At 41.4% G+C, this 25247-nt stretch overlaps 1 protein-coding gene and 1 pseudogene across 3 annotated transcripts in view; both read left to right on the top strand.

The window, feature by feature from the left end:
* Window positions 1-3110: 3110 nt before the first annotated feature.
* On the top strand, window positions 3111-3386 carry LOC307058572 (metallothionein-1-like; annotated as a pseudogene). The gene has a single exon. The product of its transcript is annotated as a metallothionein-1-like (transcript).
* Window positions 3387-11299: 7913 nt separating this feature from the next.
* The window catches only part of MCMBP (minichromosome maintenance complex binding protein), a gene marked incomplete at its 5' end in the record, with an annotated part of 60577 nt that continues 46629 nt past the window's right edge, over window positions 11300-25247 (top strand). For both annotated transcript variants that reach the window (XM_079707793.1, XM_079707792.1), the window contains one exon: window positions 11300-11357. In XM_079707793.1, coding sequence (XP_079563919.1) covers window positions 11300-11357 — 58 coding nt within the window. The remainder of the gene's footprint in view (window positions 11358-25247) is intronic.

Raw genomic sequence — 25247 nt, 5'->3', positions numbered from 1 at the left:
CGGCGCAGGCTTCACGCCCGGGTCCTAGCACGTGACGCCCTCGGTCACTGCCGGGGCCGGAAGGGCGGCAGAGGTGGAGGCTGCGGCTGGGGTGGGAGCGTGGGAGAGGGAACGCTGCTGGTTGTGAATCAAAGTACAAATCGGCACTGAAAATCTCGGGTTGCGGGGGGCTCTCTAGGCTTCCTAAAAGTACCCACAGAAGCGTCTAACTAGATAAAATTTTGGAGGAACAGCGACAGCCCGCAGGCGCAGGTAGCAGAGTGCTAGCTGCAGACAGCGGGAGGAAAAGGTGTGTGGGCCATTTGCAGCTAAAGTCTAGGCAAACTAACCAATTGTAACCAAACACCCGCATCTAACCCGCCCACGTCGTTTTGGACTGAATTGAACTCTTGTCATTCGCCCAGAAATAGAAATGGTAGAACTTTTGAAGTTGTTAAGCCAAAGGGAAGAAAAAAAAGTTTAAAAGAGAAACCAGGGAATTGACATTTAAAATAGGTGTGTGACTTTTTTAATAGTTTTCTACACCTGTCTAAAATAATCTGACTAGTTTAATCCTAAAATGCACTATGGATAATTTGGATATAATTGTCATCTTTCATATAGTTAGAGATTATGAAAGAAAAAACAGATAATCAACTTCTTGGAGGGTGGGAGAGGGATAGAAGAAACCCAAAAGAAGCTTTCAAATAATGAAACTACCCTCTCCCCCAGCTGTTCACACCTATATAGTATCTGTTTATTAATTCAACAACTAGTATGCTTACTGTCAAAACAAAACAAAAACAAAGCCAGATACTAGTTTAAAGCAATAAGGATAGATTTTTATTGCGTTAAGGAAGTGTGTTCGTCGTGAACTGAACTGAACTTCCCCAAAACAAAAGGCTGGAGACTTTAGACTGGCGTGTGCTAAGGCAAAGGCATTGAAGGGTGCCAAGGGGTGTTGGTCCATGTGACTGGGTTTGTTACTTGGCACTTATATGGAGCAGAAATTAACTTCTCATATCTTTATGACATGCAGTGGTACAAGTTAGAGCAAGGTACCTACCAGGCTGGGAGGAGACAGCTCTCAGGTCCTTGAGAAGGCAGTTCTGGGTGACAAAAGATTTATATTCCAAAGGGGTGGAGAAAGGATTTATAATCGCAAGCTTTGTAAAGTAACTGCTTTAAGGGAGGTTCAGGGCCTATATACCTATCACCTGGTTTGGGTTGGAAGAAAAAATAAATTCTCCTGGCAGTGTCGAGCTTTCTCAGGCAGGCATTTTAAGGGGGACAGGGTTCACCCTGGGGACATGGCCTTAAGCTGTTGGTAGGCATTCTAGAGTTTGGTCAAGGGGGTCTTTGTCATTACTATGGGTGGTCGAAGTAGTATACTAAACACTGGGGGTACCATGGTATACAAGATAGACACAGGACCTTTCCTTCTTGGAGCTTACAGTCTGGTCAGGAAGACAGACAACTAAACACATAATAACAATAAAGTAAAGTGTGATGAAAATAATGTAGAATTTCTCAAAGTGTGTTGTGTGGAATATTGACAGCATCAGGAGAGGGAGGTGTAACCCTTTTAGGGGAGGGATAGCAAGTATTTAGAACAATCAGACCATCAACAAAGGACCTACTTTGTCTGGAGTGACATGAAAGGCTTTCCTGAAGAAGAGATATTAAAGTTGACACCTGAAAGCCAATGAGTAGAAGTTAACCGAAAAAGCTTGGAGGAGAGGGACGGGAAGAAGTGGTGAGAGACAATTACAGATAAAGTTACAGTATGTAGGGTTACCTTAAGATGCCATATTTAAATGTTAAAAGAAACATGGGTTACAGCATGGATGGAGCCTAGTGAGCAACTAGGAGAAAGCTGGGAGATAAGAATGAAAAGTAGACCAAGGCCAGATGATACAGGGTCCTTACAAGTTAAGAGCAAAAGGGACTGAAAGAAGGGTTTAAAGGAAGGTGGAGAAATAACATTTGCTCTGTAGAAAGTTCACTCTGTCTTCAGTGTAATAAAATAGATAAGGAAAGAGCAAGCCTCGGGAGCAGAAAGAACAGTTGGCAGACTGCTGCAGTGGACCAGCTGAACAATGACGGTGGCTCAAATTAGAGCGATTGGAGTAGGAATGAACAGAAATAGGAGTAATTTCCGGGGAAAGGTGTCAGATTGAACAGCTGTATCTTCATTTTCTTCTTCCTGAAGCTCTGTTGAAAACACAGATGGATTTGCTTGGTTTTTTTAGGCACAAACCCATAAGGATGAGGAAAATGGGAGAAGATTTGGCAGCAACAAGATTTTGGAAGGCACCAAAAAAATAGGCAAGTAGTAGATGATTTAGCAAACCAGTAATGGGGAAAGCTCAAAGGCAACATTATTTCCACCACAGGATCACCAAAAGATTTAGGACCTGATAACCTCAGGCACCTCTGGAAGTGGCAGTCCAGTGGAAGAGAGAGGTCCTATAATTAGGAGGATTGGTTAAAACTGTTTAAGAAACAGATCCCCTCCCCCACTCTCAGTAACTGGACTATTGACCATCCCCCTTAAAGGAAAAGGTCTGGGGCTTCCCTGGTGGCGCAGTGGTTGAGAGTCCGACTGCCGATGCAGGGGACACGGGTTCGTGCCCCGGTCTGGGAGGATCCCACATGCCGTGGAGCAGCTGGGCCCGTGAGCCATGGCCGCTGAGGCTGCGCGTCCGGAGCCTGTGCTCCACAACGGAGAGGCCACAACAGTGAGAGGCCCGCGTGCCACAAAAAAAAAGAAAAAGGCTGAGTTTTCCCCTTCTAGAGAGGGTAAAACAGAAGGAAGATTAAGCAAATATGTACATACTGAGTAATAAAACACCCTGTTCCACAAACCCAGCCCAATTTCTTCACTCAGCTCCAAAAACACTAGCTGCTGGGTCTTCAACCTCTAGGCAGGAGATTAGAAGCATCTTGTTGGGGTCAGGGAACAAAAGATCTGCAGAGAATTAAATCCGGGTTTCCCAATGAGACAGCCCAGAGCAGAATCACCCCATAATCAAGCTCACAATCAACAAGCCCCAGGAACACACCCTCCACTAAACCAAGAACCTCTTCTTTGTCACTGATTTGGACCTCTGGCCTCAGCTCAGCTCACAATGGACCCTAAGTGCTCCTGAGCCACTGGTGGCTCCTGCGCCTATTGTAGCTCCTGCAAATGCACCTCCTGCAAGAGCTGCTGCCCCTGCTGCCCCGTGAGCTGTGCCAAGTGTGCCCAGGGCTGCGTCTGCAAAGGGGCCTCGGACGAGGGCAGCTGCTGCGCCCGAGGTTGCGAAAGCCTGCTCCCAGGCGTAAATAGAGCAACATGCGTGAACCTGCACTTAAAATTTGTTTCCTACTACCCTGACTGGCTTGCTACATTCCTATTTCCATGAAATACTTGTATGAAAATAAACTCATCCAGACAAAAAACCAACAACACCCATGTATATGCTCTGAGCTTCCAATCACCTTTTTAGTCCCCACACTTTTTGTTTTGTTCAGATATTCATTCAGCAAATATTATTATGTGAACCTGCTCCTATGCCAGACACGGGGGACACAAGAGTGGACAAACGGGCCTAGCCATGACAGTTCACACTCTAGGGGACAGCCACCCTCTCTTGTCTTCCATACTCACCTCCACCTGGCAAGGCAGGTGAACGGGGAGGATGAGACACAGGTGACTGAAGGGAAAGTGTGCTAATTTCTGATTCAGGGAACACAGTGGAACAGGAGGACAAACTGGAACCTAAAAATGGAGATGCCTGGCCGTTAGATATATGGCTCTGAAACTGAAGAAAGATGTCCAGGCTTAACATGAGATGTAGGAGGCATCAGCTCACATGTAGGTGATTCAGAAATTGTGGGAAAAGAGCCTCGTGTTCTGTCACTGTCAGAAATGGCCATTATTTTGGAGGAAGGTTTGTGTTGCTTTCTGTACAAGGTGATGTGCTGGGCATCAAGTCAGGTTGACAGGTGTGATCAGAAAAAGCACAGGTGGGAGGTAGTCCCCACACTTCAAATACGATTACTCAAGAAGATTCTTTAACCTGGAAGATAGTGATTCAAACAAAACCCACAAAAGGAACAGGAAATGGCAATTTAGAAGAAATTACTGACACAGGAAGGCAAGAACTTTCAAAAATCTATCAATAATATCTTCACGGCTTCCCTGGTGGTGCAGTGGTTGAGAGTCCGCCTGCCGATGCAGGGGACACGGGTTTGTGCCCCGGTCCGGGAAGATACCACATGCTGCGGAGTGGCTGGACCCGTGTGCCATGGCTGCTGAGCCTGCGCGTCCGGAGCCTGTGCTCCGCAACGGGAGAGGCCACAACAGTGAGAGGCCCGCATACCACACACACACACACACACACACACAAAATAATAATAATAATATCTTCAGAGGGATCTGCAACCAAGAAACAAGATCAGGGTGATGTTTAAGAAAGAAAAGAAAAGAAATATTTAGGGAACGAAAAAGAAAGTCAGTAGAAGGAAAATAAGTATGAGGAAATTTCTCAAAAAGTAAAGCAAAAAGACAAACAAATGGAAGCTAGGAGAGAAACCTAAGAAAATTAGATTGCCATGCAAGAAAATCCAATATCTGAATTTTAAGAGCTCTGCTAAGAGAGACAGAAAGTACAGGGGAGGGAATTATCAAGGCAAAAAAAATTTTTTTAATTCCCAGAAATGAAGTATACAACTTTCTAATTGGTACCCAACACAATAGTTGAAAACATACATACTGGAGCATTGGAGACAAAGATCCCTGAAGGTTCCAGAAGGATAAAAACAGGTCAAATGCAAAGAAATTCAGCTCCCAAAATATTTACCTCTCAAGCACACTTTCTAAGAAAATATGAAGGACTTGCTCCACCAAAAGTAAAAGAATAAGGCTAAGAAAGTCTTCCTATGGGGGATGCTGGTAACATGATATCCAACACAGGTGTACAGGGGAATTCGAGCAAATTCCCAAACAAACAGACCCGAAAATGCAAGGGCTCAAACAAATGTTCGTGTCTCACTCACACAAAAGTACATGTTGGTGACCAGCTTTTGTCTTAAACATGGGGCTTCTGAGGCTGCTCAAGTTGTTGCCACCCAACGAAGTCCGAAGGGGTCAGGGCAGTTCAGGAACAAATGTCCCATCTTAACAAGTGAGACAGAAGCTGCACACATCACTTTTGTTCACATTCCACTATTGGGAACTTCGACAGAATGCACTCCTTCTGGGTGCAAGAAGAGCTGGAAAATACACTCCCCACCTGGGTACCCACATTATAACTACAATTCTGTAACTATCGAGGAAGAAGATTTTGGTGGGCAAATGGCAATTGCCATGGCAGTCTGTCCCTCTGGCCATCATGTACCCACCCTTATTCCCAAATAGAACATACTCATGCCCCAAGGGTGGTAACCAGCTGCATCCAGCTTAAAAGTCCAGGATCTCTAGGCAGCTCAGCCCTTTCCAATGAGTCTGGATGTGGTTCCTCAGGAGCTACAACTATAAGACACCCAATAGACAGTTGTGGAGCAAAAACAGGGTAACTGCAATGGAGACTCCCATGGAAAACACAGTAATCATGGTTCCATAGAAATGATTGAATCCTGCTAGGCATAAATTGAAAATACTCCTTGCCCTGACAGTGGAGAATGTTTGTGGTTAGTCCTGACTGTCTTTGGTTTGGTCCTGTGTAAATAACTCACCAATCTGCAGTTCTTCCTGGCCCTGGCTTTGCCCTCTGGGGGTTTCTCCTTGACCATGGTCATCCAAGGCCATATGTGAAGTAGCACTGGGAAGCATGTCCTCTTTGGGGGCTGTACAGCTTTGGCAATTTACTTCCTGCTGGTATGAGTTTAGCGCCTGAGACTTGCTTTCAGGCTTGAACAGTTGCAGACTTTTTCAGGCCAGGCTCCTGTTTTTTGTTTTTGTTTTTGTTTTTGTTTTTCGGTTCACGGGCCTCTCACTGTTGTGGCCTCTCCCGTTGCGGAGCACGGCCTCCAGACACGCCGGCTCAGCGGCCATGGCTCACGGGCCCAGCCGCTCCGCGGCATGTGGGATCTTCCCGGACCGGGGCACGAACCCATGTCCCCTGCATCGGCAGGTGGACTCTCAACCACTGTGCCACCAGGGAAGCCCCTCTCCTGGTTTTTTATTTCCAATAACTTCCATGTCTGACCTGAGCTCTTTTTTCTCTCAGCCTAATGTTGGTTAACTTGAGGTCATCTGAAACCAGGCTACAACCTTGATCTGATCTTTGCCACAGGGCTAGATTCTCTAGTTTACCTGAGAAGTCTTAAAGGACCCTTGAAAATACCTTTGAGTGAATCCTCCTAGGGTTTGAACACCGAATTGATTGGTTTTTCCAATCCTGGAAGGCCTCAGTTTCTCCTATGCTGCCTAATCTGGTAGCAGTGGCCACCTGTGGCTATTAATCATTAGAAATGTGGCTGTCTGAATTGAGATGTGCTGTAAGTGTAAAATACACTCCGGATTTTGAAGAATTAATTTGAAAAAAAGATCAATAGTCTTCATATCGATTATTTGTTCAAATTATAATATTTTTATATGTTGGGTTAAATATTTTATTAAAATTAGTGTTACCTGTTTTTTACTTTTTGTTTGTTTGTTTGTTTTGCAGTACGCAAGCCTCTCACTGCCGTGGCCTCTCCTGTTGCGGAGTACAGGCTCCGGACGCGCAGGCTCAGCGGCCATGGCTCACGGGTCCAGCCACTCCGCGGCATGTAGGATCTTCCCAGACCGGGGCACGAACCTGTGTCCCCTGCATCGGCAGGCGGACTCTCAACCACTGCGCCACCAGGGAAGCCCTGTTTTGTTTTTTTTTTTAATTTAACTTTTAAATTACATACGTGACTTGCAAGGTATATCTGAGAGACTGAATACACAAACAATGGTCAGACCATATTTAACAATAGAACCTGTATCCTCTGACAGTAGAGCAATTGGTTCACAAAGGTTAGGACTTGGTTGATGAGTGCCAACTTTCCTATTTGTTTCCTTCACTCCCCAGAAAACAGGAATGGTTAAGAAATTCCTCCTTGGGAATTCCCTGGCAGTTCGGTGGTTAGGACTCGGCGCTTTCACTGCAGGGGCCCATGCTCAATCCCTGGTCTGGGAACTAAGATCCTGCAAGTCATGGGGGCAAGGCAAAAAAAAAAAAAAAAAAAAAAAATTCCTGCTCCCTTTTGTATCCTAAGAAAGGGCTAACTGTAAAGGACCACCTTGCTCTTGCACATTCCAAAATAAGACTCACCCCTACCCATCCTCAATGACTCTGTTTTATAAAACCTCAAATTTTACCCCTCTTCTTTAAAAATGTCCTGAATGCGTGTTCTCCCTATTGCAACAGGCTGAATAAAATCATCTCCTTCGTTGCCTGAGGCAGTTTGTCTTTCACCTATTGTCATCCACTATCCAACCACTAAACTAGAGCCACATTATTTTCTATTTGTTACGACAGCACACCACTTCTGATAATACTTTTTGTATTATTTAGAGTAATGCTAGCAGCTGTTAAGAAAGAGATCTCGGAATGCAATGTTCCTATAAAAATTCAGGCTAACTTTAGGTCATTCTAGTCATCACCATCTTATCCATCAGGAAGGAGCAAAGAACATATCCAGGGCCAAATGTTTAAGAAATTGAAGTGGAAGTTCCAGATGTCACATTCCCTCATGTTTCTTTGGTAAACCTAATCACACAGCCCTACCTAGCATCAAAGAAGGCTGGGAAATGTAGTCCCTAGCCAAGCAACCAACCTCAGCTACACTTCTGTAGCTAGGAAGTGCAGTTCTTCCCTGGGAAAATTTTATATAGCCCTGGAAGGAGAGAACAGACTTCTTTCAAAGTCTCAATGAACAGATGAATCCTAAAGAAGAGTTAGGATAATGGTGGTAGAAGATCCTAAGAAGTAGAAGGCAACAAAGGCCAGATTGGAATAGGAAAAAGGGCTTTGGGAAAGATGTCCAAGAAAATAAAGTATATAAAATAGCTGATGTCTCTAAATATCTAGAGAGGAGATTTGGGCAATTGATGGAAAGTGTGCATTATCTATTCAGCAAATATTTATTGAGCATCTATGATGTCAGACACTGTTCTAGGTGCCGGGGAACAAGGCAGCATACAAATACCAAAATCATTGCTTTAAGGATCTGGTGGAAATTTTAGTGCAGCTGAGGCTGAATTTGTGATAAGTATATAGAAAACAAGCAAATGTTTAAAAGAAACTTTTACCCCATCCTGAGGCAACTACATTCAATTCTTTCTGCTGATTCTTTCTGTATTTCTATATTTTTAAATTAACACGATTACATGTCATTTCTGTTGCTTTTTTTCTCCTTTGCATTATGTGTTGACTTCTCAGATGAAAGATGAGGATTTTGCTCTTTTTGGTCTTCTTTGTCCTTATCACATATATGAATCCTATATATCCTCATCCCTCTAGCCTCCTAAAGTTAAATTATACGGACTGCCCTGGTGGTGCAATGGATAAGAAGACTCTGCACTCCCAATGCAGGGGGCCCAGGTTCGATCCCTGGTCAGGGAACTAGATCCCACATGCGTGCCACAACTAAGAGTTTGCATGCCACAACTAAGAAGCCTGCCTGCCATAACTAAGACCCGGTGCAACCAAATAAATAAATTAAAAAATATTTTAAAAAATTATAATGTTGGTTAGATTAATATTCAAATTGTAACATTATTATGCTATTTAAACACTATTGATAGCCATGTCATGCAATAAATTGTGATTCTTTTAATTTTCTATTCAAGTTTTTGTCTTCCTCCCTTTAAGGCTTGGAACACTTTTCCCTCATACTTTTCACCTAGCTAACTCTTATTTATCTTTCAAGTCCTAGTGTAAATGCCACATGTTCAAGAAATCCCTGAAGGATCCTTTCCCCACAAGACTCCCTCACTAGAATAGATAGTGCTGTTCATTCCTCTTATAGAACTTCACTTTTTCTTGCCTGGCACCTATCATGGTTGTAAATGAATAGTTATTTATTAATAAGTCTCTCACTGAACCATACATACCGTGAAGGCAGGGATGGTATCTCCCTTTTTTCACCCCAGTATTTCCAATGCCTTCGGTAATTACTTGTAGACAGGGTTACGTAACGTCATCCTTAAAAATATGGACTTGGGGTGGGGGCAGAAGTGTGATTACCAGTGGTGGGAAGAGAAAACTTGCCATAGAGAAGTACTCTCATGGACCTGCCCTTGGCCTTTTACATTTTCATAACTACTTATTAGCAGTGTCAAAACATCTTGCCACAGGAAAATGAGAGGGTGAAATTATTCACATTATAAAGTAATTACATTTCAGTAGAATCACAGTGTCTCTTTAAGTAAAATCTGAGCAATTGTTTGCTTACAAATCACTGAATACAGAGGTAGAAACCAAAAGCTTAAGTGTTCCTAGCCACTGCTGTACTGGTATTCAGCTGCAATTTCATATAAAGTAAATCTGAAATGATCACAATTTAAAAGCAGATGTCCGGGATGTTCCCTGGTAGTCTAGTGGTTAAAAGTCTGTGCTTCCCATGCAGGGGGCAGGGGTTCGATCCCTGGTGGGGGAACTAAGGTCCCACATGCCCTGCCGTGCGGCCAAAGTTAAATAAATTAATAAATAAATAAAAGCAGATGTTCATGACATATATTTAATTTGTGTATTACTGGCCACAAAGCTAGAGAGGGGGTTTCTCCATTCAATACCAGGGACTTGGCAACCTCCTCTGTTCAATGAATGGATGAATGAAGTGGTGGTCATGCTAAAAATTTGAAACAGCTCCCCCAAACTCACCAGAGCCAGATGTATGATATAGTACGCCAGTCATAGTTATCCCTGGGTATTAGTTGCAAGGAGTTGGTTCCAGGACCCCACGGATATCTGCGGATGTTCAAGTCCCTTATATAAAATGGCATAGAACAGTGGCCCTGGGTGAGTGGCGCTCTATACCTGCAGTTTCTACATCTGCGGATTCAAACAACCTTGAGCCCTGGATACTGGGTGCAGAATGTAATCAGTTCACGGTGACAAATGCAAAATAACCCCTTTTGCCCTAAGGAGGGCTTGAGACCTGAGTTCAGGTTCTCCAGCTCCCCACTTTCTAGACTCCATTCAGATCCTTCCATTAATACGCCGTATTTCAGCTGATGAGACTGGGATTTTCTCCGATATATTCCAGGCCTAGGGGCTGTTTCATTACAGAACTTGCATATTTCCCAAATTTCCTCATTCAAAGGTAACTGTTGACTTGATCTTTTGTGTGTGCTGATGCCACCGTCTTCATTCTGAGGGTGTCCTGACACACACGTCCTGTAGGAACCTCGCCAAAGCTCCTCGGCTGTTTCCAGCTTCTAGGCAGACACAGGCCAGGGTATGTTTTCACAGTTATGAACTTGCCTCTCAATTAGGAACTACTCCCTCTGCAGTGCCTGGGATAACAGAAAGGGAGCTTGGGGTTTTTCAAAGTCCCCCTTATCTAAATGTACACCTTCCTCACTGGGGTAAGACTTGATCCAGCTGAAGGAAAGTCACTACATAGGGTTTCGGGCAGGGAATCAGAAAAAAGAGTTGCCATCAGCAAAAAAAAAAAAAAAAAAAGGCACCAAGAGGACGCCATGAGGTGGGCGGACACCAAAGGCTGCTTTACATTCTAATTTTGCCCAGCGATAACTTTGAGGTCTCTTTGGGTTTGTGCTTTTGGGCTGTTGCAAAGCCTGTGCAAGGGCTCGCACTATAAATGTATAAACCGGACCTCGGGAGTTTCCCCGCTCGATCCTGCGGAGGGACACCCAGCAAAACACCTCCCTCGGCCCACGACGCCGGGCTCCGGATCCTGAGGCCGCGCCTGCCCTTCCTTTCGCCCGTTTCTAAGATGGCGGCCGCCCTGCGGCCGCGGCCCCGCCCCTCCTCGGCCCGCCCCCCTCCCCCCAGCAGGCCCGCCCCGCCTCCCCGCCTCGGGACCGCGCAGCGCGCTTCCGCCGCCCCTCCCCGCACGAGCTCCACCCAGGTCGCAGGCAGCGCGGTCGGCGGCGCCTATTTCCCGCCATTGTGCAAAGTGGCGGGTGGGAGCCCGCACGCGCCGCCTGCCCCTCTCCGGCAGCGCCTCGCTGCTGCCGTCACAACCGCTGTTTCTCTGAGGCGCGGGGAGGCCGGGCGGCCCGCGCCGCGAGGCTCACCCTGCGTGGGAGGGCGCGGGCGAGAAGCGGCCGAGCTAGCGAAGAGGAGCAGCGGCTCGGGACGCCGGGCCGCGCCGGCTCCGGCCCGTCTGCGAGATGCCCTGTGGGGAGGATTGGCTCAGCCACCCGCTGGGGATCGTGCAGGGCTTCTTCGGTGAGTGGCGGCGCCGGGGGAGGGCCGGGGGGGCTGCCGAGTTGACGGAGCCCCGGGCCCGGCCCCGCTGCGCGGCCCCACGCGGGGCTACCTCGAGGGCTCCCGCGGCCGAGACGGCCAGCCGGGCCTGCGCCGGCCGGCGCTCCACACCGCGGACTTCGGGCCGCGGCTTCCCGGGCCCGGCCGCAGGTGCCTCCCACCTGCCCGATTCGCGATTAGCAAGCGGCCGAGGTTACGCCGCGAGGAGCGGGCGGGCGGGCGGCCGTGATTGACGGCCTCGCTTCCCTTCTTGGCCCTGCTGGCGGCCCGAGCCCCGCGTGCGGCAGAGCTCGGAGGGGCCCTTGAACCTTCGCGAGGGCCGGCGGAGATGGGGTGAAGGAAAAGCACTTTGCCTGGGGGAAGCCTGCAGGATATTTCAAAACTTCCGGTGTGTCGGGGGAGTACTCGCTCCCTCACAGCAGAAGTTGGCTCTAACTCCTGTATTACACACATCCTCTCTTTTCGAGATAAGATTTAGTGTTAACAGCTTAATTTTTCTTTAAGGATGCCTTTAAAACCAGCTGGGTCTCCATCTCCTGTTGTGCCAGAGGTAGCAAGAAATGTTGAACTACTCAAACGCGCTCCTACATAGAAAGAGCTTAGAATGTGGCAGGCAAGCTTAGTAAATTTTAGCTGCAATTATTGTTAATGCCACTTTTCTGCTACGGAAAATTTAGGTTTGTTTGCAGTTAACTGGGCATTTTGGCCCCATCCCCCATGTCTTTTGCGCTTAGGAGTGGTGGACGCAAACCTGACCAGAAATCAGTGTGTTAGATCAGAACACCTGACGTGTCAGGAGGTAACTTAAACTTGTAGAGTGGCCTTCCTCACTTAAGTCGTTGTGGGATATTAGTGAGAACGCCTATTAAGAAGCTCAGTAGTCCCCGGCAGCCAAAACCGATGGCAGAAAATGTGTGTACTTCTTGCAGGAAAGGCTCACTCAGCAAATCTTCATTCATTTCCCTTATAATTTGAACTAGTTTAGTTAGCTGGTTTCCCAGGCTGAAACTAGAAGCTGCAAATTAGAAGAAGGCCTGGATAGGCAACCGGACTGTAGCCAGTGAACACCGACAACCTGATAAAGAAGAAATTTAAAACTATGCATATGTTAAAAAAAAATTTTTTTTTGGAATCACTGTATATCCATCAAGGGTGCTTTTGAGGAAGGGGCATATATCTCTCCACTGAATCCTAGTGATTGATGTTCGTAATGAATACTGGAACTAATAATTGATTTCCAAAGTAATGGCCCCAAAATGTGGAGTGAAGATTAAGTTGCACAGTAGGTTTAAGAGGGTGCAGGGGCATAAATACCTTTTAGGAAAAATCTTTCAAAAGTAAGTTTTGGTGCTTAAAGGGTGAAGTTCCCGTTATTGATGTTTAGAAAATTTATTTATGAGAAATACCCCTATCCTAATCTTGCTGGATCAATGAGATGATTTTATATTTGGTATATATTTGAATGTATTTGTGTCAGATTTTGTCTCCTGCATGTATGATCCTAAGAGGCAGACGACTCATTATAGTACAAAAGGTGTAATTTGGATATAAAATATTGGCTTCACAGTATTTTGTAAAGTTTGTGTAGTGTTGTGGGAACCTGGACCTTGTGGATGTGTTTCCCTCCAGAATGTCTTATTCTCATACAGGTTGTGTCTTACAGAGAAAACAACTAATACTTACAGTCATGATGTTTTTGTAGAAGCTGTTCTGATGTATAGTATATATTTTTGCTATATTTTCCTATCACTGTGAATATATTGAATAACTTTATCATAACAGCATTTACAGGTATGTTTGTGTGAGAAGTGAGTGAGGTGTTAAACTTGTAGACTCTTTTTGGTTTAGTAGGAAATTGTTCTGAATCCATCTTTCCCCCAGATAGAAAAGGAATGCCCGTCTGTTGTGGTTTATGAAGCCTTCTGGACCCCGCCCCTGCCCAGCTCTCAGACCTCATCACTATATTCCCCCTCATATTGAACCTTCTTTCAGTTCTTTGATTTTGAACCTTGCCTCTAGGCTTTCTGCATAGGCTGTTTCCTTTGCCTGGTCCCCACTTCCTCTCCCAGGGCCACTTTCCTGGCTAAATCTTACTCTTCCTTTGGGAACCTCAGTTAGGTACCTCCTGCTGCATGTAATTATGGGATCCTGTGTGGCCTGGAAATTAGCTTGTAAAGCATGTTATTGAAATCACTTGTTTCTTGGGTTCCTCGGCTGTATTTTAACCCTAGGAATTCAGGGCGTGTAGGTGCTTTATTCACCTAGAATATACCTGTACATCAGAAGGGCTCCGTGAACATTTGCTGAGGAGAGGCAGTGGAAAGACTGATTAATCAATCAGAAATGGTATCAATTGTGGTGGTTACTGTGACCACAAATCTAAACTAAGGACAGTCCTGGTGGACATTGTATTGGTTCAGAGAATGCGATGTGATCGTACCAGGTATGAGTTACTCTCACATGCAAATCCTAATTTTTTTTTCTTGGTTTGGATAAGAAACTTTGAAATTCTCTTAGAGGCCAATCATAACTGTATGAATCATAATTCATCTTTGTGAACCAATCCATATTTTGAATTTGTATCTGCCATATTACAATTGTTCGTATGTAAATTTTTTCCTATAAGCCTTCATAAAATGCCTTTTATGTTTCTGTACCAGTTTCTAAAAGATTTTATATGTAGAATCTTGAGGTCCAAAGGCTTAAGATTTAGGAATACTTTATTGGGCTCTGTTATGTGCATAATGCTGATGGCTCAGTCCCCGCAGTGATTGTTCATTTACTGACCCATATTAAATTGCTTCCCTTAAACAAAAGCAGGAATCTTAGATGAGAAAAAGTTTTGTATACTTCTTTTTCTTTTAATCATTTTTTATTTTAAAGAAGGAGTTTTTTTCACTTGAATTAATAACTGCTGTTAATTTCAGAAAAGTAGGAATGCTTATCTGATTCTTTATGTACTCTTCAGATTGCTGGTTGGGTCAAGATCATTAGTTTTGATTATATTCAAGGCACTTTGGTCATATCTAACAGAGCTAGAACTAGACTAGCTCATGAAAAAAAGGACATTGGTGTGTGGAGGAGGGAAAGGAGTAGTATTTTATCACTAGCATTTTAGAGAATTTAAAGCAATAATAAAATCATCTAAAAGTCTGTCTGCTTTTTTATTGTCACCATGACTCTGTACTGACAGTTCACCCCCTTTTGTCTGTACCCACCTTCTATCTCTCCTACCACCTGGCCCTTGTTAGACCACTGAAAAAAAGTGATTTGTTATAAGGCTATAAAACCCAAAGGCAGGGAGGGTGGCTTGGTATCCCAAGAGACTACTGAATGGAATTGGAAAACTAGAAGGAATCCAACCAAGCAGCGCTTCGCAGTTTTTCTCCCTTAGGCTATGTTCATCTCTGCACGTAAACTTTATCTTTCTCTATTCCACAGCTCCCAATTTCACCTGTCAGTTCCAACCCACTTGAGCTAGCATCTTTATCTTAATCCCAGATTCCAGGGTTAGAGAATTTAATTGGCCCACCATGGAGTCAGGGGTCCACTCGTCAGCTATGGCCAGGGCAGTGTTACGTAGGATAGTCCTAACTATTGAGACCCATACCTCAGCAGTGGGGGAAGTTCTCAGAGAAGAAGAATGGATTGGGCAGCTGTGGCAAAAGCATAAATACATATATCTATACATGTGCATATATGGAGATATATATACATGTACATATATGAATTTTAAAATTATTGAATAATAACTTGAATGTGGTTTAAAAAAGCCAGCATGATAGTATTAAATGAAGAGTAGGGCTTCCCTGGTGGCGCAGTGGTTGAGAGTCCGCCTGCCGATGCAGGGGACACGGGTTCATGCCCCGGTCCGGGAGGATCCCACATGCCACGGAGCGGCTGGGCCTGTGAGCCATGGCCGCTGAGCCTGTGCGTCCGGAGCCTGTGCTCCGCAACGGGAGAGGCCACAACAGTGAGAGGCCCGCGTACCGCAAAAAAAAAAAAAAAAAAAGAGTAGAAGTATGCTGCTCTTCTGCCACTGAGGTCACCAGTTTTAACTGTTTCCGATTATAGTTCTTTTTTCTTCATTGAGATATAACATAAAATTCACTGTTTTAAAATGTACAGTTCAGTGGCTTTTATTATGTTCACTGTGAGTGCAGTTATCACCACATCATTTCCATCAGCCCAGAAAGAAGCCCCACATCTGTTAGCAGCCACTCCCAATTGCCCCCTCCTCCCTCCTCTTGCAACCACTAATTTACTTCTGTCTATGGTTTACCTAATCTGGACATTTCATATAAATGGACTCATAACTTGTGGCCTTTTGTGTCTGGTTTCTTTAACTTAGCATAATGTTATCGAGGTTCATCTATGTTGTAGCATGTATCAGTACTGTGTTCCTTTTTGTGACCAAAACTAATATTCCATAGTATGGATATACCATATTTTGTTTATTCATTTATCCATAGGTGAACACTTGGCTATTGTGAATAGTGCTGCTATAAACATTCATGTACAAGTTTTTGTGTGAATATATGTTTTCAGTTCTCTTGGGAATATGCCTCAGAGTGGGATTGCTGGGCTATCTGGTAATTTTATGCTGGAACTTTTTCCCAAAGTGTGCGCACCATTGTACACTTCCACCAGCAATGTATGAGGGTCCCAATTTCTCCAGTCCACTTCCAACACTTGTTATGATCTGTTGTTTTATTAGTAATAGCCATCCTAATGGGGGTGAACTGGTATCTCATTGTGATTTTGATTTATATTACTGTAATAATAATAGTATAATAGTGTCTTTTCATATACATATAGGCCATTTATATATCTCATTTGGAGAATTGTCTCTTCAAGTTCTTTGCAGGTTTTTATTGATATTTTTATTTTTCTTGGCCATGCCATGCAGCTTGCAGGATCTTAGTTTCCCGACCAGGGATTGAGCCTGTGCCCTCGGCAGTGAAAGCAGAGTCCTAACCACTGGACTGCCAGGGAATTCCCCTTTGCAGATTTTAAATTGGGGTGTTGTCTTTTACTGTTGAGTTATAAGAGTTCTTTATATACTCTGAATATTAGACCCTTATCAGATATATGATTTGGAAATATTTTCTACCATTCTATAAATTGTCTTTTCACTTTCTTGATAGTGTCTTCTGATGCAAATTTTTAATTTTGATGATGTCCAGTTTGTCTCTTTTTCCTTTAGTTGCTTATGCTTTTGGTGTCATATTTAGGAAACCATTGTCTGATGCAAGGTCACAAAGATTAACACCTATGTTCTTTCTAAGAATTTTAAAGTTTTAGCTCCTTACATTGAGGTCTTGGATCCTTTTTTTTTTTTTTTCTTTTTTTTTTTTTTTTTGCGGTACACGGGCCTCTCACTGTTGTGGCCTCTTCCGTTGTGGAGTGCAGGCTCCAGATGCGGAGGCTCAGCGGCCATGGCTTACGGGCCCAGCCGCTCTGTGGCATGTGGGATCCTCCTGGATCGGGGCACGAACCCGTGTCCCCTGCATTGGCAGGTGGACTCTCAACCACTGTGCCACCAGGGAAGCCCTTGGATCCATTTTGAATTAATTTTTGTATATGGTATGAGGTAGGGATCCGAATTCATTCTTTAGCATGTGGATATCTAGTTGTCCCAGCACCTTGTGTGTGTGTGTGTGTGTTTTAACATTTACCAGTTTATTTTGAAGGATATCATAAAGGATGCAGATGAAGAGGTACATAGGGCAAGGTGTGGAAGGGTCCCTTGTGGAAGAGCTTCTGTCTCCATGGAACTTGGGTGCGCTACCCTTTCAGTATGTGGTTGTGTTCACCAATCTGGAAGCCCCACAGCACTGTTTGTTGAAAAGACTATTCTTCCCCCACTGAATGGGTTTGGCAACTTTGTTTAAAAAATGTGTATGTGTGTGTATCAGTTGACCATAGACATATAGCTTTATTTCTGAACTCTCAATTTCATTCCATTGATCTATATGTTTACTCTTCTGCCAGTACTATGTTGTCTTGATTACTGTAAGTTTTTTTTTTTTTGCAGAATAATTCTTTATTTTATTTTATTTTAATTTTTGGCTGTGTTGGGATTTCGTTTCTGTGCGAGGGCTTTCTCCAGTTGTGGCAGGCAGGGACCACTCTTCATCGCAGTGCACCGACCTCTTCACTATCGCGGCCTCTCGTTGTGGAGCACAGGCTCCAGACGCGCAGGCTCAGTAGTTGTTGCTCACGGGCCTAGTTGCTCCACGGCATGTGGGATCTTCCCAAACCAGGGCTCGAACCCGTGTCCCCTGCATTGGCAGGCAGATTCTCAACCACTGCGCCACCAGGGAAGCCCTGTAGTAAGTTTTGAAGTGATGTGTGAGTCCTCCAAATTTGTTCCTTTTTTTTTTTTTTTTTTGTAAAGATTGTCTTGGCTCTTCAGAATCCCTTGTATTTCCATATGAATTTAGGATCAGTCTGTCATTGCTGCAAAAAAAGGCAGTTGGCATTTTGATAGAGATTGCATTGAATCTGTAGTGTGTTTAGTTCTTTTGGTAATAGAGAATAGTAAAGATTACAGATTCTATGAGATAGGGAGGGTGGGAGGGAGAGGCAAGAGGGAGGAGATATGGGGATATATGTATATGTATAGCTGATTCACTTTGTTATAAAACAGAAACTAACACACCATTGTAAAGCAATTATACTCTAATAAAGATGTTAAAATAAAAAACAAAACAAACAAAAAAAAGATTACAGATTCTAGAGCCAGACTGCTTCTTAACTACAGGGCCATACCCAAGATATGTGTCTATAATCATTTTTTAATACCTCCCTTCTTTATATACAGAATCATTTTCAGTAATAATCATGAAATAAATCTATATGCAATGCTTAAGGTAATTACATATTTTCAAAATAGATCTAGACATTGTTTCTATCAACTTCTCCCTGCCCATTTTAGAAATTTTGTTGTTGTTGAGTTCTGTTACGTTGATGTTGTTTCATGTTGGTATGGGTACCACACTTTAGATTTGAATGTTTGTATTAATTGTATAATTAATGAATTCTTTGTATTAAGAATAACTTATTAAGTTTCTGCAGACAAAACTCAACTGTTTACTTGGTAGTGTTTATACCTAGCTAGTAGTTTGAATTTTGGTCTTTTAGTTATAGTTTGATATAATAATATTTTATATAAAGAATTGTCCGATGACTAATAAGTGAATTTTGATAAAACTGAAACATCTGCAAAAGACACAAATTAGAGAGATACCAAATCTTTCCACTGATGTTACTAACATATTTTCATAATTCATTCTTTAGCTTTAAAACAAATAGCCATTTAAGAAGAATACCTTTCAATTTTAAGATATGATTCAGATTCAGTAAAATTTTCACGTATGAGTAAAATTTGCGCCTACTGCACCTCTCACTTCTCACTGTTTCACTGATTTATTAAACACAAATAACAATTCCATCAAGTTGTCCCATGGAAGATAGAATTGAAGTAACTCAAGTTCTCCTTCTTCACCTTTACAATCACTGGGTTATTGTTTGTTTATTTAAAATCTTTTGTATACATGTAGGACTCTAGAGTACCACAAGGCTTGGGGGAGACTAACTGCTCTAACCAAGTTTGGACTGTTGTGTACCACTTAGAAATTTACTATCCAAACATATTCATGTAGCTGTGTCTGTGTTGGGAGCCAAGTGTGTAACTGAGGATTCTTCAAATTAACTTCTATGTAGAATGCAATATTCATTAAAGGTTAAGTAGTAAAAATGTGCTAATTTGACACTACCACATATATTACTAAAACTCAGCAGTAGTTTTAGTTGAGTTCCCACAATTGTTTGGGATTAATACCAACAAAAGATTTTCCAAGGAAGAATATTTTATCACTGACATTGTTTAGAATTGCCAATTCAGAGTGATGGTAGAAGCAGAATGAATTTTAGTTGGTTTTATTATTTTGAAATTCTCTGCAGGAAATGTATCTCTTATTGCTAGCACTTAGGGTAGACTACTCCTACCACTTCTGTAGTAGGTCACTGCTTGGCCCCTCTTACTTCCTAACTTTGAGTGTGAACATGTCAAATTAATTAACCTTTCTTTACCTCAATTTTATCATCTGTAAAATGGGACTAACAAGAGAATCCATTTCTTAAGCCTGTTAAAAGGATTAAATGAGATAATGCATATTATAGTGCCTGGCACAGTCTTTTAAGTGTTCACCAAACATTAGCTACTATACTTTGGTAAAATTTATAATTTACAACCATTATTCTAAACGATATATATTTTACTTCCATTTGAGTCTCAATGTATACTTTTCCCCCCATCCTCGTTTTTGAAGACTTCTTTAGAGCTGTTTTAAGTTCACCACAAAATTGAGCAGAAGACATAGAGATTTCCCAAATACCTCCTGCCCCACACATGCATAGCCTCCCCCCTGTTATCAACATCTACTACCAGGGTGGTACGTTTGTTATAATTGGTGAACCTACACTGACACATCATTATCACCCAAAGTCCATAGTTTACATTATGGTTCATTCTTGGTGGCGTATATTCTGTCGCTTTGGACAAATGTATAATAATATGTACATACATGCATTCATCATAGCAGCATACAGGATAGTTTCCGTGCCCTAAAAACCCTCTGTGCTCTGCCTGTTAATCCTCCTCTCCCCTCTAACCCCTGGCAACCACTGATCTGTTTTTTACTGTCTCCATAGCTTTTTTTTTGCCTTTTCCAGAATGTTATATAGTTGGAATCATATACTATGTAGCTTTTTCAGATCGGCTCCATTCACTTGTGATATGCATTTAAGTTTCCTCCATGTGTTTTCCTAGCTTGATAAGTGCATTTCTTTTTGGCACTACATTCCATTGTCTGGGTATACCACAATTTACTTATCCATTCACCTAGTGGAGGACATCTTAGTTGCTTCTAAGTTTTGGCAGTTACAAGTAAAAACTGCTATAAACATTTGTGTATAGGTTTTTTGTGGACATAAGTTTTCAACTCCTTTGGGTAAGTACCACGGAGTGCCATTGGTATGGGTAGAGTATGTTTAGTTTTATCTGAAACTGCCAAACTGTCTTCCAGAGTTGCTATACTATTTTGCATTCCCTCCAGCAATGAATGAGAGTTCCTCTTGTCCCACATCCTCTCCAGCATTTGTTAGTATTCTGGATTTTGGAGTGTAGAGGTAGCTCATTGTTGCTTTAATTTGCGTTACCCTAATGACATACAGTGTGGTGCACCTTTTGTTTATTTGCCACCTGTATATATTCTTTTTTTTAAAAATATCTTTATTGGAGTATAATTGCTTGACAATGGTGTGTTAGTTTCTGCTTTATAACAAAATGGATCAGCTATACATGTACATATATCCCCATATCTCCTCCCTAGTGCGTCTCCCTCCCACCCTCCCTATTCCACCCCTCTAGGTGGTCACAATGTATACATTCTTTGGTGCAGTGTCTGTTCAGGTCTTTGGCGCGTTTCTTAATTGGGTTGTTCATTTTCTGACTGAGTTTTAAGGGTTCTTTGTTCTCCAACTTTGTTCTTTGTTCTTCTTCACTATTGCTGGCCATTCTGGGTCTCTTGCCTCTCTATAACTTTAGATTCAGTTTGTCAGTATGCACAAAATAACTTGTTGGGATTTGATTGGAATTGCATTGAATGTATAGATCAAGTTGGGAAAAACCAACATCTTGAAAATATTGAGTCTTCCTCTCCATGAACATGGACTATCTCTCCATTTATTGAGTTCTTTGATTTCTTGAGTTTTGTAGCTTTCCTCCTATAGGTCTTATACATATTTTGTTAGATTTATACCCAAGAACTTAATTTTGGGGAATGCTACTACAAATGATACTATGTTTTTAATTCAAATTCTACTTGTTCACTGGGAATACATAGGAAAAGTGATTGACTTTTGTATGTTAGCCTTGCATTCTGTAACCTTGTTTTAATAGCTTATTAGTGCCAGGAGGGTTTTTTTGTTGATTCTTTTGAGCATTCTACATGGAAAATCATGTCATCTGCAAACAGAGTTTTATTATTTTCTTTTCCTATCCATATACCTTTATTTCCCTTCCTTGTCTTACTGCATTAGCTAGGACTCCAGTAACACGTTGAAAAGGAGTGGTGAGAGAGGGGGCATCCTTACCTTGTTCCCGTTCTTAGTGGAAAAGCTTCTGGTTTCTCACTTATACTATTTTTAATTCTTCTGTTGCTTTCCTTTTAGATTTACAGGCATGTTCTTTTTTCCTCCAACAATTTTAGATACTAATTCAAGTCTTTCACTGAGGAAATTAGTGTCTCTTTACTGCCCTCCATTGCTTCTACCCAATTTGTGTCAGTCATTATATGTTACCAAAGTTGATAATATTTATATTCTATATGTGACTATAATTTGTGCTTTGTCTGATCATGTTAGAAAGGTTAAAAATCAGAGTAAATGAACTACTGAATATAACCAAAAAGAAATACATGGATATAGAGAGCAAACTAGTGGTTACCAGTGGGGAGGAGGAAGGAAGGAGCGGCAAAATGGGGGTAGGAGATTAAGAGGTACAAACTACCATGTATAAATAAGTAAGCTGAAGTACAATCTTATAATTAAATTATTTTGGTTTAAGAATAGTCTTTTAAGAACAAGGTCAAATCATTTCTCTTAAACCCCAAGGTGTAGTATCAAGCCATAATTTACAGTTTTTCATAATAAAATAGATCTTGGACTTCATCAGATGCTTGGTTCTGTATCCCCCGAGAAGGTCATTTTTTTTTTCTTTAATCTTTTAGTGTGGCAGATTACACTAATAGATTTTCTAATAACAAACTTTTGCATTATTGGGATAAAAGTACTGCTTGAACATGATTTTTTTAATATATATTCCATTGGATTCAGAAGTTAATAGTTTATATAGGAGTTTTGCTTCTTTATCTTTTGTGAAGTTGTCCTGAAACTTTGCAGAGTTTTCTGGACTTGGAACTTCATGGGATTGGGAGGAAGGATTAGCTACTGTTTTTTTTCTGTTTGTTTCTCTCATTGATATCGGACCTACAATTTTTTTTTGACCAAATTGTGATAAAAATAAGAACTCAGTCTTCTAATCTTCTGCCAATTTTGGCAACTTGTATTTTTTCAGAAATCTATCCATTTTATCTGAATTTTCAGAATTATTAGTTCATACTTCATGATATTGTATATAGTTTTTAGTATTTATAGCATTTCTCCTTTTAAAGTTTTATTTTTTCCTTATAGTTTTGTGTCTTATTTGTATCCTGTTGTTTTTATTTATTTGTATATTTTATTCTTTCTTTTTATCTTTTTCTCCTGTACAGGCATGCCAGAAAATTTGTCTGTCTTAATATTAATCATTTGTATTGGTGTTTTTGTTCTCCATTCCGTTGATATCTGCCCTTAGCTTTATTTCCTTTCTTACTCTTTGGTTTGTTCTATTGCCCTTTTTTTTTTAATTAAAAATTTTTTTTCTTTTAAATTAATTTATTTTTTGGCTGCATTGGGTCTTTGTTGCTGCGTGCGGGCTTTCTCTAGTTGCGGTGAGCAGGGGCTGCTCTTTGTTGTGGTGCACAGGCTTCTCATTGCGGTGGCTTCTCTTGTCATGGAGCGCGGGCTCTAGGCACACGGGCTTCAGTAGTTGTGGCAAGTGGGCTCAGTAGTTGTGGCTCACAGGCTCTAGAGCGCAGACTCAGTAGTTGTGGTGCACGGGCTTAGTTGCTCTGCGGCATGTTGGATCTTCCCGGACCAGGGCTCAAAGCCATGTCCCCTGAATTGGCAGGTGGATTCTTAACCACTGCGCCACCAGGGAAGTCCCTATTGCTCTTTTTTTAGCTTCTTAACTTGAATGCTAATAAACTCATCTATTTCCATTCTCTCTTGGTATTTGATTAATGTGTTAAAATCTGTAACTTTCTTCCTAAACACCACTTAGTAGCCCACAGATATTAACCTGTACAGCTTTCTTTGTCATCCAGGAGTATTTGATAATTATCACTCCATATTCCTTTCTAAACTGAGGATTTTTTAATAGTATAAGTTTATTTGTCTTTTCTTAAATCATCAAGGACATGAGGATGCAGTTGTTTTAAGCTTTCCTTTTGTTATTGAGTTCTTACCTTGTCACATTTTGGTCAGAAAACATATTGTATGTTTCATATCTATTGAGGTTTCCTTTGTGGCTAGTACATAGAACTTTTTGTGAATGTCCTGTGTACTTAAAAAATACACTCTCTGTTTGGATATTTATATATTTATTAGAGAACTTATTAATTATCTTATTCATATTTGCTATATTATTTGTTTTTGTGTTTTATGCTTAATTTATGTTTCTGAGAGAGCTGTGGAAAAGTCTAATTGTGATTGCTGTTTTATTTTTTTTCTCTTTAGTTTTGAAAGTTGTTGCTTTATGTATTTTTGAGGCTATGTTGTCAGGTATGTATTTATCTTATTTTCTTAAGCAGTAGTGTGTTAAAGTTTAATTTACTTATATTTGTATTATTGCATTTTCTCCCCATTGAAGAGAATTTTGACATCATTTTCACTAAGTTCTCCCAGCATTTTATTCACATCATTTTTTTACTCCAGACTGTTATCTTTTCGTGGATGTTCTTTAATGAGCCTGTTGAATCACTCCTTTAATTTGTGTCAGTTGCTAGGTTTGTTGCTTAGTTTTCATACTGGGATTTTTTTTTTTCCATTGCGTTCATGAATTCTGTTGTTTCTTGGATCCTGTGTCTACCTCTTTATTAAATTTTAAATTATTTTTAGGAAAGTTTGTGTGAGAAGAGAATAAGAGGCGCATTACATAATGATAAAATAGTCAATTCACCAAGAAGACCTAAATGTAAATACACTTAGCAAGAGTTTCAAAATACAAGCAGAAACTGACAGAACTAGAAGGAGAAATAGACAAGTCTGCAATTATAGTCAGACATGCTACTACTTTTCTCAGAACTGTACCAGAACTAGTGGAGAGAAAAGCAGCAAGGATATAGAACACCATCAGTCAAATAGATCTCACTATTGTAGAACCCTCTACTTAACAACAGCAGAATACACATTCCTTTCAAGTGCACATGGAACATTCATTCACCAAGGTAAACCACATCCTAAGTCATAAAACAAATATTTAACAAACCTAAGAGAATTGGAATCATCAAAGTATGTTCTCTGACCATAATGTAATTAGAATAGAAATCAGTAACCGATAACAAGAAATTCAGACTTGTGAAAATAACATTCTGAACAATTTGTGGATCAAAAAGAAGTCACAAGGGAAATTTTAAAATATTTTGAACTAAAGGAAAATGACAACACAACATACCAAAATTTGTGAGATAAGCCAAAGATGTACTGAGAGACTTTAAGGGCATTTATTAGAAGAGAAGAAAGGTCTCAAACCAATAATTTAAGCTTATACTTCATGAAACTAGAAAAGAAGAGCAAAATAAACCCAAATCATACAGAACAAAGGAAATAATATAGAGCAGAAACGAATAAACTTGAAAACAGAAGAAAAAGAAAATCAATGAAACCCAAAGCTCGTTGGGTGTTTTGTTGTTTTTTTACCCAAAAAGATGAATAAAATTCATATGCACCTTCAGACTGGCAAAGAAAAAAAAAAGGAAGACAAAGATTACTGGCATCAGGAACGAAATGGGAGATACCGTTAGAGACATATGAAAGAATAGTACAGGCACAAAAAGAATAATACAAACAGCTCTATGGATATAAATTGAATGACTTGGATGAAATCTACCAATTCCTTAAAAAACACCCTATTAATTTCCTATTTCTTTTGTAACAAACTACCACAAATTTAGTTGTTTAAAA

The sequence above is a fragment of the Hyperoodon ampullatus genome, assembly GCF_949752795.1.
Source record: "Hyperoodon ampullatus genome assembly, chromosome: 1".
NCBI lineage: Eukaryota > Metazoa > Chordata > Mammalia > Artiodactyla > Ziphiidae > Hyperoodon > Hyperoodon ampullatus.
The sequence above is the reverse complement of the archived record's forward strand: the minus strand, read 5'-3'. Positions and strand labels throughout refer to the sequence as shown.